We start from the raw sequence: 21,164 nt of genomic DNA, 5'->3' as shown, positions 1-21,164 counted from the left end.
CACAAGATCTCGGATGCAAATCTGCTAGTGATTCGAACCCGACTGTGAGCTGTAGACCCCATATGCAAGATAACCCCGCTGAAATATGAGGACGCTACGACTAAACAAACAAACATCGAAACAAAACGAAACAACGATGGACGTCAGTTGACTACAGTGCACGGCGGAGAGAGGGTTCCTGTTGCCGAAGCCGCGCAATCAACATCTCTCTCCGAAATTCCAGGACATGTTTCGATTAGCCTGGACATATGCAGGGTTTGATGGTGTATACGTGGAAACCAAAAATGTTAAAAACATATGTTTTGATAGAGCACAAGGAAAACTGTGTGGTTGTGAAACTTGCGTTCATTTATAGCAGCTTATCTGACAAACTTTGTTGTGGGAGTGACCACATTCATGTTCATACGAACACCTAAATCGCCCAGAAGGCACATCTCACTCACTCACGAGGCGTACAAGTTAAATGCGTCGATAAGAGATTCTTATCATATGACAATCATAGTGCCCGCATCTCGTGGTCGTGCGGTAGCGTTCTCGCTTCCCACGCCCGGGTTCCCGGGTTCGATTCCCGGCGGGGTCAGGGATTTTCTCTGCCTCGTGATGGCTGGGTGTTGTGTGATGTCCTTAGGTTAGTTAGGTTTAAGTAGTTCTAAGTTCTAGGGGACTGATGACCATGGATGTTAAGTCCCATAGTGCTCAGAGCCATTTTTTTGGACAATCATAGTGTCACTAATGTCGTGTATGACACGCCAGAGTGATTTCCGGTGGACAATTCGATTCACTTGTCGCATTGTCATCAAACGTTTGCCGTTCCCATTCGAAAGCCACTTTCTTTCGACTTCTAATAGAGTAGTTGTGCGGTATCAACTTTCGTTATAAGTCCCTTCCTTACACTTCGCTAACGGAAGTTACAGCAAGACACAGATACAAATGTTTCCGTCTTTTAATTGGTTTGGACAGAACTCTACAATGGCGTATTTCTTTCATGTAAGCCAACGACGTGCCGTCTGATTGGCGTCGTACCATTCATTCCTCGTGTGAATCAGTAACGTATCTTCATCAACACACTTACTATTTTTTAAGAAATATAGGAAATAATGATACATATATAGCACAATCGTCCGACTCCTTAACGAACATGTAGATTCCTTGAAATTCGGAAAATGTTCATGGATCTTGTTATAAAAGTCGCGAGCTATATTTGCTGGATTCATATTGCCCACAGAATATCACTCGTGTATTTTAACACGCCAACGTCCAAGGCGCAAACAATGCACTGCTTGCCGTGGTTCTTCCAATTCGCTTGATGTTGCCTATCTTGAGCTTGGACCGTTCACTGTTTCTATTTTGCCTATATTTTCACAGTTCAGTACATCTTCTTCCTGCTTTGTGCTTGATATGTTTTCAGATTTTGACGGGCTATCCACTGGGTCATCTTAGCATTAAATCTGTTGGGGATGCGATGTGCCGGCCAGGGTGGCCGAGCGGTTCTAGGCGCTACAGTACAGTCTGGAACCGCGCGACTGCTGCGATGTTCTAAGTTCTAGGGGACTGATGACCTCAGCAGTTAAGTCCCATAGTCCTCAGAGCCATTTGAACCATTTTTTTGATGCGATGTGGAGTTTCCTTGTAAGGAAAAACAAAGCTCGTTGACATTTTGAAAAACTTCTTTTTTTCCCGACAATCTGGATGCAAATCATGTTTAACGCAACATTTTCGTAAATAACGTTGCCCAAAATTGGAAATGTATTATTGAATGAGTTTTAACGAGAACCAATTTCTCGTTCGTTGTCAATGAAGTATGAACAAGTCTGAGCGTGCTTGATAAAGTTTTTAACTTGTCTATACAAATGAGAGTAAATACCCACATATCACTGGACATTCGATAAAAGTTCACGCAAATACACGTGTCTTTTCATCATATTACCTTTAAGCGTAATATGTACGAAATAATATGACTAGTCTTACAATGAAGGCTTTCACGACCAGATGTTTCAGCTGCCGAGAATTCTTCCTGGTTGTATGGCCGTGGTCCATAGAACTCTTCTATTCCTGACGTTTCGTCCAAAGCTAAGTTGGACATCTTCGGATGTGCTCCAGGTTGTGCAAGACTCATACATCCGAAGATGTCCAACGTAGCTTTGGACGAAATGTCAGGGATAGAAGAGTTCCATGGACCACGGCCATACAACCCGGAAGAATTCTCGGAATATGACTAGTGTTAAAAAATATAAATTTAAAAAAAAATGAACGACTCTCCATTCAGCGATCCAAATATTAAGAGGCGTGTACGCTAATCACATGACCGCCGCCATCTTCCGCTCGTGGTCGCAACGCTCCGGTACCTCATTCACGGGTAAAACTTCTCTTAGATTTTCTCGAAATCGTCCAAGTAGTACGCCTGACTACTTGCACACTATGTTCCCCTAATGGAATATTAAATGTACAATCTTTTACAAGCACCCTCCGTAGCTCTAAATAGCCCGTGTCCGTCAGTACATGAGCTCTGTCTGGTCTTGGTTTAGCTGTGTTTGGACCTTCGAGTCTTCACAATTACATCACCAACAATTTACTTGGGCAGTTTTAGAAAGGCAAAATTAATGCCCCTCGTGGATTTGTTATTCAGGTGCCATCCAACGAGTAGTGCACGTTCGAAGTCGCTCAGCTTTCCTGACCGACCCATCTGCAGTTGCTGCTTATCTGTTGACAACAGATTACTTCTCGCCTCCCTTTATACTGGTAGTTCCGCCTCTCGTGTCATCTATTTGCTACTTACGCATTATATAGTCGTATCCGGATACTTTTGATCGTATACGTACAGGGTGACAATTATTGAACTACATTAAATAAACGTAAATTACTCACAAACTATGGCGTACACACACTTTATTCAACATGGAAACGTCACTACAGATATTCTGATTTAGGTTATGACATGTTCGATCTGCCTGCCATCTTTGGCGATGATGTGGCGCAGACGAATAGCGAAATGCTGCATGAACCCATGAAGTGTCGGAACATCGATGCTGTAGATGACCTCCTGAATGGCTGTTTACAGCTCAGCGATAGATTTGGGATTATTGCTGTACATCTTGTCTTTAATATAGCCCCACAAGAAGGAGCCAAATGTGTTCAGATCCGGAGAATATGGCGGCCAATCGAGGCCCATGCCAGTGACCTCTGGGTACCCCAGAACCAGAATGCGGTCCCCAAAGTGCTCCTCCATGATATCAAACACTCTCCTGCTTCGATCGTGCCGAGCTCCGTCCTGCATGAAGGGTCACTTTGGATAATGGGCATGAAATCATCTTCCAAAACCTTCACGTACCGTTCGTTAGTCGCTGTGCCATCAAGGGATATCGCACTGATTATTCCGTGAATGGACATTTGACACCACACAGTCACCCGTTGAAGGTGAAGAGATTTCTCGATCGCGAAATGCGTATTTTCAGTCCTCCAAATGCGCCAATTTTGCTTATTGACGAACCCATTCAAATGCATGCGCATTCTAACTCCCATCAGGCCCCGCAGCCGACTGTGCAGTTCGAACGTCCTAACGCAAACCGTTCAGAAGTTATGACGATTTTATTTCTTACAGTTCAATAATTGTCACCCTGTATGTGCATCTTTAACTGTGAGCTGTGACTGATTTTTGTTTCTTGTAGTGAATTATTTTTATTTGGGTGACTGTAGAGGCAGATTAAGAATTTTAACTCCACGTTGAATCTAGTTTCTATTGATGGAAACAGGAAGAAGAATGCAGTTTTGCCACATTGAGAACTCTCTACTCAAAACACGATGCATCCAACATGCTCGCTAACCGTCCTCTCCAACTCACTCTTGGTACACATTACGCTTTTAACTGGATGTGCAAGTTGACATAAATAACCATTGCACACACTCGCTTGTCTCAAGACAGGACGCGTTCCTTTCGGCCTAGAGCTACCTGACTCGCGTTCTGGAGTTTAAAATCTTCGTCTCGCCATCCAGATTTCCCGCAGTTCTCTAAATTGCTAAGGCAAATTACGTAATTGTTCCTTTGAAAAGGGTACGGACTATTTCCTACCCCTTTCTTCTCCACTCCGAGTTTGTCCTGCGTCTATAATGATCCCGTCCTCCACGGGAGGTCCGGCGGTATTCTGCCTTCTCTCGAATGTCTTCCTAATAGCTGGTTGCCCCTCTACTCCTTAAGCTGGAATTTCCTGGCCTCCGAGAATCTTAAAAGCTGAAATTTTCGTCACTGTAACTGGGCACCACGTGAAAATAACACCACAACGAGGACATTTGTTTCTCAAGACATTTGTACTGCTTCACAGTTGGTAAGGAACAAATGACACTTGCTAAGGAACAACTGCCAGTTCCTGTGCAACAACAAACGAGTGCTACAGTACACCCGACCAGTGACAGTAAAATGACATGTAGAGAGCGAGACCTATTAACTGCAGCGAAGTCTGTGCACGAACGCTTGTATGCATTCGACAGTTCACGTATTACGCTGATTGAGGGAGATCGTTGTGGAACCGATTAGTCCGACATTCCGTGTGCCGGCCGGTGTAGCCGAGCAGTTCTACGCGCTTCAGTCTGGAACCGCGCGACCGCTAGGTCGCAGCTTCGAATCCTGCCTCGGGCTTGGATGTGTGTGATGTCCTTAGGTTAGTTAGGTTTAAGTAGTTCTGAGTTCTAGGGGACTGATGACCTCAGCTGTTAAGTACCATAGTGCTCAGAGCCATTTGGACATTCCGTGTGGTACGCCAGCGTGTCTACAAGACATCATTTCAGTGCTTGCAGTTGTGGATGAGCAGGTGGACGACTCGAAACTGGTGAAAATGTCACTACTGTGGCCGCAGTAATGGTTGTATCCGGAAATATCATCTCGCGATTTAAAAAGACAATGAAGGGGGAAATGCTATGTGAAAGCACGCCGAGCTCGTAGATGGACCACCGCGCCGCAAGAGGATCGATACGCAGCCCTTGCGAAAAGGAACAGATATCTCAATCCTAGACTGATCGCTGCAAACCTTGCAACTGCTACCGGTACGCGTATCTCTGTCAAAGCCATTTCATGGCGATTAAATCAGGATGGTTTGTATGTTCGGAAGCCTGTTAAGTGCATCCCACACCAAGCAAACGATCGTCGGGAAAGAGTTAGTTGGTGTAGGGAGCATGCTGTTAGGGACAGCAACAGTGGCCCAGAGCGATGTTCTCCAACGAATCCTGCTTCACTGTGGCAAGTGACTCTTGCCATCAGTTGATGTGGAGAGAGACGGGAATACGTTACACAACACAGAATGTTCATGGACGTCATCGGTATGGTCTAGGCGTTATGGTATGGGAAGGCATTATGGCCGAACACCACCTCATATATTTGCGCGAAGTACCAATACAACTCAGCGGTATTGCAGGGAGATCATTCTGGATGGTCTCCGTCTGTTTAGAAGTGCGGTAGATCCCGACCTCCTGATTATTGACGACAATGTGGTTCAAATGGCTCTGAGCACTATGGGACTTAGCATCTGAGCTCATCAGTCCCCTAGAACTTAGAACGATTTAAACCTAACTAACCTAAGGACATCATACACATCCATGCCGGAGGCAAGTTTCGAACCTGCGAACGTAGCAGTCGCGCGGTTCCGGACTGAAGCACCTAGAACTGCTCGGCACGGGTGCCGGCTATTGACGACAATGCCGGCCCACATATGACCACTGAGGTGCCGGACACACTGGAAAGTGAAGATACTGAATGCGTGAAATGGCCCACGTACTACCTGGACATGAACTCTATAGATAATGCCTGGGATGCTCTTGATGGACGTGTTTCTCACAAACACCCCCACCCCGAATCGTGCGAAAAGTGAAAAAAAAAACAAGGACTCCTCAATAGTTTGGTAGGCCGGCCGCTGTGGCCGAGCGGTCCTAGGCGCTTCAGTCCGGAACCGCGCTGCTGCTACGGTTGCAGGTTCGAATCCTACCTCGGGCATGGATGTGTGTGATGTCCTTAGATTAGTTAGGTTTAAGTAGTTCTAAGTCTAGGGGACTGATGACCTCAGATGTTAAGTCCCATAATGCTTAGAGCCATTTGAACCATTTGAATAGTTTGGCAGGAGTATGAATAACAAGTGCAAAATGTGCATTAATGCCCGAGAAGGGCTTATGTCCTACCGAGAGCCCGATATTGCCCTTAATGTTGGGAGTCTGATCTGTGTCAAACATGAACGTTACTTACGTGTGTTATCCTGCTTTCCCATGTGATGAAATCTTTACCATTTTTCTTTATAAATATGCCATTCCACCTCTATTATGTATGTATAGTGTTTCGTGTCGCCCATCATTGCCTGTGATTATTCCTGTGCAACAGTGTGGCTATTGCTTAGCAAATGTCAAGTAGTGTATCTATGATAAGACGTGCAACATTTCTTAGTTATTCTTCACTATGATGTATATGGCCACTGCAGCACTACGAGTATTCCTCAGACTATAGATCTGTGCAGTTAATTTTCGAATGTTTCTGAAAAACAACAAAGCACTCTTTGTGTCTAATTACAAATTTTTCTTGCAGCCATTTGCACTGCATATTCTCCAGTCATCAACAGTGCAATGAAACGAATAACATTTATACACGCCGTTCAGATTTTCTCATAACCACATTATTTTACTTGTGTACTCACCTCCATATTCGTTGCCCAGTATTCCTTTCTCTTGACAAGGTTGAATTCCTGCAATTATTCCATCGTCTAGGTTGCCATTCTCATCTATACGGTACCGCAGAATGGTTCCTAAAATTGACAAAAGGAAGTAGTCAGATCTTCACTTGGATTCCTTACAGTCTAAATAACGAAATTGATAAATTATAAAAAGGATCATACCTACAGACAAGTCGAATCCTGGAGCACCTATAACTAGTTCTTGTCCTTCCTGCAAAAAAGAAAAGACAAGACTGCGCCTCAAGAAAATCATTTTTGCAAAGTGAAGTATGTAAATAATAATAGGGCTATCCTATGGCTGAAACGATAGTCATTGATGTCATTATGCCAGCATTGCTTTGCCTATGGTAACAATTCGAAGTATAATGGTTACAGATAACTCACATTTTGCGCCACTGGAAAATACCTTGCTTGCCTATGCACTGCATATGTTCAATTTCTGTAGAGTGAAGTATAGCAATTTTGTTAGCCAAACAGTGGTCAAAAGCATTCAAATGCAAAAACAGAAACTTTTCTTCTAGAAAAGTGCGGTGGTTTTCATTGGCCCAGAAATCAGACTTTTCTGCCAATTACACTTGAGCCGTCCTCATATGGGACGTGAAATTAAGCGGATACATGGACTTGGTCGAGTCTTGGGACGTCACAGCGTGAACTTTCACATTTCAAGGCACACCCAAGCGTCAAAGATAGAATCAAACACGCCGGATTTTTGCTTAGAAGATAGGCACATGATCAATGAGATGTAATATAGTATTTACATCACAAGCAAAACTTAAGGGGCGCCACATCGGTTTACGTCATTTGCAGTTGAAGTCTTTTGCTTTTTGTATTATAACTTACTTTCTATGGTTACATGTTGTGTCAGAACACCGAAACGTTGAGGATTTCTCAAAAACGAGTCGTTTTTGTAATGTCATTGTTAATAAAATGATGGGAAACGACATATTGGTGGTTAAATGTTTTTCGTATATGGTGCTTTTCGTTCTATAACTTGAGTGCTGTAAGAAAATGAAGTTTCAAGATTTATCATAATCGCCTGACTTTTGGTACTAATCGTTATAGTTAAATGTCACTTAATGATGTATCGGTGGTTAAGTCCTCCAGGACATTGTAAGAATAAAGACAAATGTTTAAATTACATCTACTAGCTTTAGTTTAGTGGACTGAGAGGTGAACTGGGATGAAAAAGTTGCCGATTTCTATCCGCTTTCTGCAAATATTCTTTATTCACCTTCATATTTTGTAATTATTATATTCTGGGACTTTCTGAAATATTTTATATGAGGTATAAATATGAGCGTTCTCCGTTCTTCCGTATTAAGAACATGCCAGTATAGTGTATATTGCAGAGGGTTAACATAGCTATAGTGTGGATAAATGAGGAAATGTGCGTTTTGGTAGATGCCGTGAAAGAGGAGCAGTGTTCGTGTAATATTAAATGTAACAACTACCACGATAAACACTGCCCCTTATTTGAAAATAATTTGAAAGGATTTCGAAAACAAATGTTTAAATATGAGTAACAATTCGTTGTCCAGTCTATCGCTGTGCCTACAATCTTCTTCGCTATTTTCTATGCTCGACATCGGCGATCGCTAACGGGATCATCGTAGCTTTCTTCGTAAACAAAATTTGTGATTTTGGGAGCCAGATAAAGCCGACAGTCGGCGGTTACAGGAGAACGCTGCGGTCGCAAATCGCGTTGAGGAGTACGTTGCAAGTGATGAACCACCCACGTTGAAATCACGTCTGGTGTGCTTCATGATAAGAAACACGTCACCGTCCTTACCTTTTTGTTGTTATAGTGTTCAGTCCGATGAATCGTTTGAGGCAGCTCTCCATACCTCTTTATCCCGTACAAGTCTCTTCATCTACGAATAACTACTGCAATCTATATGTTCCTGAATCTGCTTACTGTGTTCATCTCTCGGTCTCTTTCTACGATTGTTACCCCCTTCACTTCCCTCCAACATAAAAAGTGTTCCCTCTATGTCTCAGTATGTGTCCTATCAACCGATCTAGTCAGGTTGTGCCACAAATTTCTTTTCTTCCCAATTCTATTCAGTATCTCCTTATTAGTTACATGATCCAACAGTTTAATCGTCAGCATTCTTCTGTAGCACCACATTTTAGAAGCTTCTATTCTCTTCTTGCCTAAACTGTTTATCGTACAGGTTTCACTTCCATACACAGCTACTCCCCATGCAAAAACTTTCAGAAAAGACTTCCTAACTCTTAATCCTATATTCGCTGTTAACAAATTTCAGTTTTTCAATCGGTTTTCTTGGTACTGCCACTCTACATTTCAATCCTCTCTACTTCATCAGTTATTTCCTTGCCTAAATGGCATAACTCATCTGCTACGTTAAGTATCTCGTTTCCTAATCTAATTTCTTCAGCATCATCTGATTTCATTCAACTATATTCTATCATCCTTGTTTTCCATTTGTAGATGTTCATCTTATATCCTCCTTTCAAGACACTGCCCATTCCGTTCAACTGCTCCTCCAAGTCTCTGACAGAATTACAATGCAATCGGCCAACCTCAGAGTTCTTATTTTTTCTACCTGGACTTTATTTCCTACTCCAAATTTTCCTTTGGTGTACTTTATTGCCTGCTCAACGTACAGATTGAATAACATCGGGAATAGGATACAACCCTGTCTCACTCCCTCCACAACTGCTTCCCTTTCATGCCCATCGACTCTTATAACTGCCGTCTGGTTTCAGTAGAGGTTGTAAATAGCTTTTCGGTCCCTGTATTTTACCCCTGTTACCTTCAGAATTTCAAAGATAATATCCCAGTCAACGTTGTCAAAAGCTTTCTCTAAGTCTAGAAGCGCTATAAACGTAGGTTTGCCTTTCCTTAACCTATGTCCTAAGAGAAGTCGTTGGGTCAGTATTGCCTCGCGTGTTCCTACATTTCCCCGGAATCCAAACCAGTCTTCCCCGAGGTCGGCTTCTACTAACTTTCTTATTCTTCTGTAAAGAATTCGTGTTAGTATTTTGCAACCATGACTTATTAAACTGAGATTTTGATAATACTCAAACCTGTCAGCAACTGCTTTCTTTGGAATTGGAATTTTTATATTCTTCTTGAAGTCTGAGGGCATTTCGCCTGTCTCATATACCTTGCACACCAGCCAGAAGAGTTTTGTCGTGGCTGGATCTCCCGAAGCTATCAGTAGCTCTGACCGAATGTCGTCTGCTCGCAGGATGTGTTTAGACTTAGGTCTTTTAGTGCTCTGTCAAAATCTCTCATCTCATCTACGTCCTCTTCTAGTGCTACAACATTGCCTTCAAGTACACCTCCCTTGTTTAGAGCCTCTATATACTCCTTCCACCTTTTAGCTTTCCTTTCATTGCTTAGGACTGGTTTTCCAACTGAGCTCTTGATATTCATATAGCAGCTTCTCTTTTTCCCAAAAGGCCTCTTTAATTTTCCTGTAGGCGGTATCTACCTCCCCCTTGGTGAATTATGCCTCTAAATTCCTACACTTCTCCTCTGGTCACTCCTGTTTACCCATTTTTCACTTCCTTTTTTAGACATTTGTATTCCCTTTCTCTTGATTCATTTGCTGCATTTTTATATTTCCTCTATCCATCAATGAAATTCAATATGTCCTGTGCTTAACAAGGCTTTCTATTAGGCCTGGTCTTTTCACCTATTTGATCCTCTGCTGCCTTCACTACTTCATCCCTCAAAACGCCCCGTCTGAAACTCTTAACAGCCTCTGCTCTTTCAGTTTATACAGATCCCATCTCCTTAATTTCCTAGCTTTTTGCAATTTCTTCAGCTTAATTTACGCTTCATGAACAATATATTGTGGTAAGAGTACACATCTGCACTTGTAAACGTCTTACAATTTAAAATCTGGTTCCGAAATCTCTGTCTCACCATTACATAATCAATCTAAAACCTTCCGGTGTTTCCACGTCTCTTTCACTTATGCAATTTCCTTTCATGTTCCATAAACCAAGTGTTAGCGGCAATTAAACTATGTTTTGTGCAAAATTCTACCAGGCGGCTTCCTCTTTCTTTCCTTTACCCAGTTCGTATTCCCCTGCTAATTTCTTTCCTCTTCCTTTTCTTACTATCGACTTCCAGCCCCTCATCATTATTAAATTTTAATCTCACTTAACTATCTGAATAATTTTTTTTGTCTCATCATACATTTCTTCAATTTCTTCATTATCTGCGGAGATGTTTGGCATATAAACTTGTCTACTGTGGTGGTGTAGTCTTCGTGTCTATTATGGCTACTATAATGCATTCACTATGGTGTTTATTGTACCTTAACTCGCATTCCTATTCTCTTATTCACTATTAAACCTACTCCTGCATTACTCCTATTTGATTCTGAATTTATAAACCTGCATTCACCTGATCAGAAATCCTGTTCCTCCTGCCATCGAAGTTCACTAATTCCTACAATATCCAACTTTAACCTATCCATTTCCTTCTTAAATTTTCTGACCTATGTGTCCAATTAAGGGATCTAACATTCCATGTTCCGATCCGTAGAACGCCAAGAGATCTGAATGAGGGACTATTTTACCTCCGGAATATTTTACCCAAGATGAAGTCATTGTCATTTAGCCATACAGCAGAGCTGTACGCCCTCGGGAAAAATTACGGCTTAGTTTTTCCTTGCTTTCAGCCGTTCACAGAACCAGCTCAGCAAGAGCGTTTCCGTTGTTACAATCCTCCAGACAACTACCCTTGCAACTACTGAAAAAGCTGATGCCCCTCTTCAGGAACAACACATGTGTCTGGCCTCTCAACAGATACCCCACCGTTTTGGTTACACCTGCTACGGATATAAGTATCGGTGACGCACGCAAGCCTCCCCACCAACGGCAAGGTCCATGGTACGGTAGAAGGGGGGGGGGAGAGGGGCGGAAGGGGAGGTTGAGAACTTTACCAGTTCTTAGTGCAGCATTGTATTATCCTTGTTTTAAATAACAACTTACTTATCCCTCAACAATTTGCAGCTGTAACAGCGAGTTGCTATCTCCATAAAAATTAGTAGCAGAAATTTCAAATGCGATGGAATGTTTAACATTAAGTTGGGTAATAATTTAGGTCCTGTTCACTAACTCCATCTAACAACATGACGCACATACAGCAATGTCGCCGCTTCCTTTCGTTCTCTTTGTCTACAGTATTGTATTTAATTCATGTAAACGAAATTACCCTTTAATTGTATACTTGTAAGTGGATATACACGTCCAGTCCAAAAAGTTTAGAGACTCTGTTAATAAAAAATAGAAAAAACTTTGTATGGTGGTTTTAATGCTTGAGGTGTTCTACGTAATCTCTCCCCACTTGAGTATAAACCACAGAGCGTTCATACAACTATTTGGAACTGTCAGAAAAGCCCTTCTTTGGGATGTTGTTCAACTCGCTCATGACACTGGCTTGAATGTCGGTCGTATCGTCAAAACGTCGACCCTTCATATAAATTTCTGTACCTTGTTGTTTTGCGGTAGGTTCGTGTTGATAACACCAAGACTCTTCACCTGTAATTTTTTTTTTCAGAAAAGAATTGCCCATATTATGCATTTCGATCAGGTCGTTGAAGGCGTCGACGCGTCGCTTCTTCTTTTCCCCAGGAGACAATGTGTGCAGGACAGATTTTGGACACTTTTCCCCTTCTTCAAAACATCCTCGAGAATGTCTTGAACTATTGATTTAGAGAAGTTACACTATTAAAATTTGTAAGGCAACAACATTGAAACTCTATACGTCCACTACCTAACATTGCCTGCGAAAGACTGACTGGTCGACTGAAAATAAGCTGTTTACAGTTGTTGGTGCAAGCTATTTCCGTAGTTACTGCGCTGACGTCTCCTATACAAAGGAATAAAATCAGTCTCGGAACATTTTGGATAGCCGGTGTGACTGTGTACTCTCGTTTAATCATAACCACAGATACGGTAAGAATATAAACGAATACTAACCTGCGTAATGAGTACGGAAACGCCCGCTTGACCGTTGGCGTAATAGGCGTGAGTAGAACTCCCAGACACACTGTGTCCAAGGTGATCTGCAATTGGAAAACATCGTGCATGGGCAAACAACAAATTTAATCTCAGATAACACTAACACACATGGCCATAGAAAAAAATCATATTGCATTGTATTTCACATCATAAACAAAAGGCCATAGATATAAAGAAATTAAAAGAAGTACAGAAGATAGTTTTCTTCCTGAAATCACAGTTTCATAAGCATAATACGCACTTAGTGTCAGAATATCATGGAAAGTCGCTGGATGTGATGTTAATAGCGCGTCGCTCCTCCACAGGCCCTCAAAACAGCAGTTAAACGTCGGAGCATGGACTGCACGACGTGATGGGAGCGTTGTGGAGGGAGATACTGACGTATCTATCTTGCAGCGATACCCACAAATGCTCTTATATATTCATGCTTTCATTTATTTGGTGTTCCGTTCAGTGAACGTTCACATGTATCAACAGCATCCAGCATTTGCACGACTGGGTGAAAATCAGATGATCTGGAGAAACCAAACCACGCTCATGAATTCACTGTGTAGAGTACCACTTTTACGTGTCAGTTTTCTTTCCTATGGTGAGAATTATCGAATTTGAGTCGTAATCTGCGTGTATATTACCGTAGGAGATGGAGATATCTTCTCAGTGCGATAAAAATTATAGTCTAAATTTAAATATTTTATTTTGTGAGCTAGGCAGGAATTAGGGGAGTGCAAGGTAATAATTAGTTTTTGTTTTCATGCTGCTAAAAAAACTGCTGTTGAGTTATTTCATCCCTCAAAACTACCTATTAATATTCTACTCCATTCATTTCATCTGTTCTAGTCAATCGTTGCCAAATGCTCCCTCTGAAACTCTTAGTAACCTCTGGTCTTTCAGTTTATCCAGTCCCATCTCCTTAATTTCCTAGCTTTTTGCAATTTCTTCAGTTTAATTTGCGCTTCATAAACAATACATTGTGGTAAGAGCTCACATCTGCACTTGTAAACGTCTTACAATTTAAAATTGGTCCCGAAATCTCTGTCTCACCATTACATAATCAATCTGAAACCTTCCGGTATTTCCACGTCTCTTTCATGTATTATGAAGGAGACCATCCGAGAAAACGATGGGAGTGCCATCTAGTTGCGGTCGGAAAAAAAACTTGTGAGAGAGTGAGATAGAAAGAAAGAGACAAATAGAGAAGAGAATGAGCGACAGTTTGTTTATTAGCGCTCGGTGACCTTACAAAAATGTATAATTTTCTATCATTTAGAGGTATAACAATGATGTAGAATTTCTGTAGTTGTGAATAGAGTAGGACATTGAAAAAAGTCACTCGAAATTGTAAAGTTGTGTCTTGTAATTCATTCTACACTGTAATACAGTGTATGCTACTGAAAAGTACTATTTCCTAGTGTCCAGACTGCAGCCTGCAATTCTGAAAAAATTCACGCACAGAGAAATGAATCTAGGATTTCGAGTTTGCTGCGGAAGTGAACGTAGTTCTTTTCGAGTGGCAGGAACACGATGCACTTACGTATAACCAACTGTTACTTCCTTTTCCAGAGAGCAGCGTATCTTCACGCCTTTTTTCAAGTAAGTAAAGAAAGAAACTTTTTTTACGATATTTGGCTGGAAATATAATCTACCTCGTCACAGTGGTTGTACAATATCCGTATTCATTCATAGTAAAAAGTCTGCTGGCTGTTGCTTGCTATTAGAACAGACATCCGCTTGCTTACCTGTATATTCATGGTAGTGGTTGTCTCTCAGTGTGTGACGCTGTAGGTGCAATCACGTTTAAACTTGAGTACCTTTTTTAAGTTTGTGGAGAGTAGATTGCCTCTGTTGTATGCTCCACATAAGCATTACGGAAAAGAAAGAAATTTCTCGTGACACACGCATCAGAGTAGGTCACAGTTTAAGGTTTGTAAAAATTGTTATTTCACGAAAAATGTATACGGTACAAGAAATGTATGGTCATTAGATATTGGTCAGGGATTAGATAAAGCAGTAACTATGTACTGTAAAAATTAAGAGCTCATCTAAGATTTGACAGAGATACACTCTAAGAAGAAAGAGAAACGACGCACCACGAAGAAATTATGCACATGGGGCGGAAATCGGTTGATGTGATGTTCATGTACGAATAAACAAATTATTACAGTGAAACTTCCTGTCATTAAAAATGTGTGCCGGACCGAGACTCGAACTCGGGATCTTTGCTTTCGCGGGCAAGTGCTCTACCAACTGAGCTACCCAAGCACGACTCAGACCCCGTCCTCACAGCTTTACTTCCGCCAGTATCTCGTCTCCTACCTTCCAAACTTCACAGAAGTTCTCCTGCGAACCATGCAGGACTAGCACTCCTGAAAGAAAGGATATTGCGGAGACGTGGCTTAGCCGCAGCCTAGGGGGATGTTTCCAGAATGAGATTTTCACTCTGCAGCGGAGTGAGCGCTGAAATGAAACTTCCTGGCAGATTAAAACTGTGTGCCGGACCAGGACTTGAACTCGGGACCTTTGGAAGTTAGGAGACGAGGTACTGGCGGAAGTAAAGCTGTGAGGACGGGACGTGAGTCGTGCTTGGGTAGCTCAGTTGGTAGAGCGTTTGCCCGCGAAAGGCAAAGGTCCCGAGTTCGAGTCTCGGTCCGGCACACAGTTTTAATCTGCCAGGAAGTTTCATATCAGTGCACACTCCGCTGCAGAGTGAAAATCTCGTTCTGAAATTATTACAGTGTCAGAACAATTGGATGATTTATTCAAGGGAAAGAGCTTCAGAAATTGAGCAAGTCAATAACACGCTGGTCCACCTCTGGCCCTTATGCAAGCAATTATTCGGCTTCGTAGTTATTGATAGAGTTGTTGGCTGTCCTCCTGAGGGATATCGTGCCAGATTCTATACCACTGGCGCGTTAGATCGTCAAAATCCAGATCTAGTTGGAAGAAGCTGTCCATAATGCTCCAAAAGTTTTCAACTGGGGAGAGATCCGGCGTTCTTGCTTGCCAGCGTAGGGTTTGGCAAGGACGAAGACAAGCAGTAGAAACTCTCGTGAGCGGGCTGGCATTATCTTGCTGAAATGTAAGCCCGGGATGGTTTGCCATGAAGGCAATAACACGGGGCGTAGATTATCGTCGACGCTCCGGGACTCAATTCGAAGCGGGCTCATCAATGAAAACAGACAATTCTACTCCAATCAATGAGATTCGGGGTCAGAGACGTATCTAGAGACGCCACGGACAGCAGTGGTATACCAAAATGAGTGTCACCCGCCATATGGTCCGACAACCAGGAGTGATGGGCTGCTGAGCCATTTCATTCCATAGCAGCACCCCTTTGGTTGTCAGCTTACAGCACAGCCTTACGTCGACGGTATTCCACGTCCCGACTCGTTGTCGTTCATACCAAGCCATCATGGGCTTATATTTCAGGAAGTTGATACCCGCACACACACGGCAAGAGATTCTGCTACATATCTTCGTGCTTGCCAAACCCTCCCTTGGCCAGCATGGCCGCCGGATCTCTTCCCAATTGAGAGCGTGTGGAGCACTATGGGCCGGGACCTCCAACGGGATTTTGACGATCTAACCTCTTTCCATCTTCCTAAATTTCTATCTTCTATTCATAAATCCTTAATTTTAAGATTTCTGTTTCTTAATTGCTCTTAAGTCTATAAGTATTTAAGTCTGCAACATTATTAATCCCGTATACAAATAAGAAATATGAAATACTTCCACATTCTGTACACGTACAATTTCATAATGAGAACATACGACCTGTCTTAGTAACTAGGTGGCAGGTCATTTGTAAGTGGTAGCATCAAATAAATAAATAATCTAATATTTCAGTTGGGCAGAATGTGGCGCAATTTCCAATACGAAGATATCCGACAACTCTGTCAATCAATGCCAAGGCGAATAAGTGCTGCCGGCCGATGTGGCCGAGCGGTTCTAGGCGCTTCAGTCTGGAACCGCGCAACCGCTACGGTCGCAGGTTCGAATCCTGCCTCGGGCATGGATGTGTATGATGTCCTTAGGTTAGTTAGGTTCAAGTAGTTCTAAGTTCTAGGGGACTGATGACAGCAGATGTTGTCCCATAGTGCTCAGAGCCATTTGAACCTTTGAATAAGTGCTTCCATTACGGCCAAAGGTGGACCAATGCGTTATTCACTTGCTCAGCTTGTGAAGCTCTTTCTTTTGAATAAATCATCCGATTTTTTTCTGAAATTGTATTCATTTGTTTGTGTGTGCGTTTACATCTCATCTAAGGATTTCCGTCCCTTTCAGGTAATTGCTTCCTGGCGCGTCGTTTTTTCCTTCTTTTGTCTCAGAGTGTAGCTAGGTGCTTCATCTAGGATAGGAGCGATTGCAGGGCGTGCAGAGCGAGCTAGAAGAACGCTAGTAGGGGAGTTTCTAATGAGCTGTCTGACTGAGAGGACGTGATACGCGTAGCAACGGAAGAACTAGCGTATTAAAAGTCATACAAAATTTATTTGGGAAAATGCATGACAGAATGGTGCCCTGCAATATTTATTATGACGGGTTCCGGTCATTGAACACACTCCACGTAACTGTACAACGACAAAACTGAATAAATCACAATGTAACATCAAAACAGAACATAAGATTCTATGAAATTAAACAGCCACTTGAAATACTTACGACAGATTAAAATCACGTCTTCGCATACAAAGAATAACCTGAACATAATCAACTTTTTGAAACAACGATCGTAGGTTTCCAGTTCTAAAGCAATATATCGCGATTTATGGTAGGAAATACACCGGGTGTCAAGTACACAGGTACGATCTGAAGTCAACAAGTTAATAGACAAAATATCATACAGACAAAGACTGTATGTGTGAATAGTAACGTAGAACCACTTGTACCTAATATTACGTCGTAAGTTACACTCCTGGAAATGGAAAAAAGAACACATTGACACCGGTGTGTCAGACCCACCATACTTGCTCCGGACACTGCGAGAGGGCTGTACAAGCAATGATCACACGCACGGCACAGCGGACACACCAGGAACCACGGCGTTGGCCGTCGAATGGCGCTAGCTGCGCAGCATTTGTGCACCGCCGCCGTCAGTGTCAGCCAGTTTTCCGTGGCATACGGAGCTCCATCGCAGTCTTTAACACTGGTAGCATGCCGCGACAGCGTGGACGTGAACCGTATGTGCAGTTGACGGACTTTGAGCGAGGGCGTATAGTGGGCATGCGGGAGGCCGGGTGGACGTACCGCCGAATTGCTCAACACGTGGGGCGTGAGGTCTCCACAGTACATCGATGTTGTCGCCAGTGGTCGGCGGAAGGTGCACGTGCCCGTCGACCTGGGACCGGACCGCAGCGACGCACGGATGCACGCCAAGACCGTAGGATCCTACGCAGTGCCGTAGGGGACCGCACCGCCACTTCCCAGCAAATTAGGGACACTGTTGCTCCTGGGGTATCGGCGAGGACCATTCGCAACCGTCTCCATGAAGCTGGGCTCCGGTCCCGCACACCGTTAGGCCGTCTTCCGCTCACGCCCCAACATCGTGCAGCCCGCCTCCAGTGGTGTCGCGACAGGCGTGAATGGAGGGAAGAATGGAGACGTGTCGTCTTCAGCGATGAGAGTCGCTTCTGCCTTGGTGCCAATGATGGTCGTATGCGTGTTTGGCGCCGTGCAGGTGAGCGCCACAATCAGGACTGCATACGACCGAGGCACACAGGGCCAACACCCGGCATCATGGTGTGGGGAGCGATCTCCTACACTGGCCGTACACCACTGGTGATCGTCGAGGGGACACTGAATAGTGCACGGTACATCCAAACCGTCATCGAACCCATCGTTCTACCATTCCTAGACCGGCAAGGGAACTTGCTGTTCCAACAGGACAATGCACGTCCGCATGTATCCCGTGCCACCCAACGTGCTCTAGAAGGTGTAAGTCAACTACCCTGGCCAGCAAGATCTCCGGATCTGTCCCCCATTGAGCATGTTTGGAACTGGATGAAGCGTCGTCTCACGCGGTCTGCACGTCCAGCACGAACGCTGGTCCAACTGAGGCGCCAGGTGGAAATGGCATGGCAAGCCGTTCCACAGGACTACAACCAACATCTCTACGATCGTCTCCATGGGAGAATAGCAGCCTGCATTGCTGCGAAAGGTGGATATACACTGTACTAGTGCCGACATTGTGCATGCTCTGTTGCCTGTGTCTATGTGCCTGGGGTTCTGTCAGTGTGATCATGTGATGTATCTGACCCCAGGAATGTGTCAATAAAGTTTCCCCTTCCTGGGACAATGAATTCACGGTGTTCTTATTTCAATTTCCAGGAGTGTAGAATAAAAGTACAACAGTGAAATGGCAACGTTCAGCTTAGAGTTTTTTTGCACTCGTCGTGACCGAAAACACCAAAACGCACATATTATTTACATGTATATGTCATACACAATACAAAAAGCTGTGGACAAACCCAAACATAGTGGTAGGGCACAAACTTAAGCCAAGTAATCTACTTACACCACATATCTGAAAATATATTACTATCCATATGCGCGAAAAGTACAATAAATGAGCTTAAGACTCCATGTCTACTAATTAAAAGAAATCATTGTATAATAATACATGATGATAAAAAGTGTGATGACGTAGTGAAGTAAAAGAAGCGTGAACCAACAAATGCATATAAAAAAACCTCTGTTTGGGTTTGTATTGTGTTTGTATGACATGTATATGTAAAGAATATGTGCGCTTTGTACATGTATTTTCGGTCACGACTAGGGAAAAAACTCCCTCCCTTGCACATGGCCGTTTCACTGTTGTACTTTTACAATAACTTACAACATATTATTACATAGAAATGGTTCTATGCTGCTATTCACAACCTATAGTCTTTGTCTGTACGATCTTTGATCTGTTAATTTGCTGACTTCTTAGGTCGTACCTGTCTACTCGACAGCCACTGTATCGCTTGCCGTAAGTCGCTCCACATTGCTTTAGTACTGGAAACTCGTGATCATTGTGATACACATTTTGCCTATGTTCACGTTACTCCTCGTAAAACATTTTTGGAATGTGACTATCATCAGGCGTCAAGTACTGTATAAGAGGCATGTTTGATCCACTTGTTTTATGTAAAACCCAAATATTGGCCTGTTTCAGTGATACACCATCTTCACGTATTAGGGTTAGAACAGTTCAAGCCTCATCACGTCCGTCATTACTTAAATAATAGCCACGCCTTGAGTGTAGAGTACGTCATGAATTCCAGTACACAACGCAGGATTTTTAAAGGCAAAAACATACTAGTATGTTTGCTTTTAAAAGTCCTGTGTTGTATACTGGAATTCATGACATGCTCTTCACATAAGATGTGACCATTATTTAAGTAATGACAGATGTTAAGTTATGGCTTAAACTGTTTTAACCCTAATCCGTGAAGATGATCTACACTCCTGGAAATGGAAAAAAGAACACATTGACACCGGTGTGTCAGACCCACCATACTTGCTCCGGACACTGCGAGAGGGCTGTACAAGCAATGATCACATGCACGGTACAGCGGACACACCAGGAACCGCGGTGTTGGCCGTCGAATGGCGCTAGCTGCGCAGCATTTGTGCACCGCCGCCGTCAGTGTCAGCCAGTTTGCCGTGGCATACGGAGCTCCATCGCAGTCTTTAACACTGGTAGCATGCCGCGACAGCGTGGACGTGAACCGTATGTGCAGTTGACGGACTTTGAGCGAGGGCGTATAGTGGGCATGCGGGAGGCCGGGTGGACGTACCGCCGAATTGCTCAACACGTGGGGCGTGAGGTCTCCACAGTACATCGATGTTGTCGCCAGTGGTCGGCGGAAGGTGCACATGCCCGTCGACCTGGGACCGGACCGCAGCGATGCACGGATGGACGCCAAGACCGTAGGATCCTACGCAGTGCCGTAGGGGACCGCACCGCCACTTCCCAGCAAATTAGGGACACTGTTGCTCCTGGGGTATCGGCGAGGACCATTCGCAACCGTCTCCATGAAGCTGGGCTACGGTCCCGCACACCGTTAGGCCGTCTTCCGCTCACGCCCCAACATCGTGCAGCCCGCCTCCAGTGGTGTCGCGACAGGCGTGAATGGAGGGACGAATGGAGACGTGTCGTCTTCAGCGATGAGAGTCGCTTCTGCCTTGGTGCCAATGATGGTCGTATGCGTGTTTGGCGCCGTGCAGGTGAGCGCCACAATCAGGACTGCATACGACCGAGGCACACAGGGCCAACACCCGGCATCATGGTGTGGGGAGCGATCGCCTACACTGGCCGTACACCACTGGGGATCGTCGAGGGGACACTGAATAGTGCACGGTACATCCAAACCGTCATCGAACCCATCGTTCTACCATTCCTAGACCGGCAAGGGAACTTGCTGTTCCAACAGGACAATGCACGTCCGCATGTATCCCGTGCCACCCAACGTGCTCTAG

The 21,164-nt window shown here is 43.8% G+C and overlaps 1 protein-coding gene and 1 non-coding gene across 2 annotated transcripts in view; one reads left to right on the top strand and one right to left on the bottom strand.

The window, feature by feature from the left end:
- The window catches only part of LOC124616336 (integrin alpha-9-like), a 180,685-nt gene that overhangs the window by 114,590 nt on the left and 44,931 nt on the right, over positions 1 to 21,164 (bottom strand). Inside the window, exons 5-7 of the mRNA XM_047144643.1 lie at positions 12,666 to 12,751; positions 6,864 to 6,912; positions 6,666 to 6,773 (exon numbers count right to left, since the gene is read on the bottom strand). Coding sequence (XP_047000599.1) covers positions 6,666 to 6,773; positions 6,864 to 6,912; positions 12,666 to 12,751 — 243 coding nt within the window. The remainder of the gene's footprint in view (positions 1 to 6,665; positions 6,774 to 6,863; positions 6,913 to 12,665; positions 12,752 to 21,164) is intronic.
- Positions 15,285 to 15,359, top strand: Trnas-cga. The gene has a single exon. It is a non-coding gene; the product is annotated as a tRNA-Ser (tRNA).

This window comes from Schistocerca americana, chromosome 5 (assembly GCF_021461395.2).
Source record: "Schistocerca americana isolate TAMUIC-IGC-003095 chromosome 5, iqSchAmer2.1, whole genome shotgun sequence".
Lineage (NCBI taxonomy): Eukaryota > Metazoa > Arthropoda > Insecta > Orthoptera > Acrididae > Schistocerca > Schistocerca americana.
Note: the sequence above shows the minus strand (reverse complement) of the source record. Positions and strands in the feature narration are given on the sequence as shown.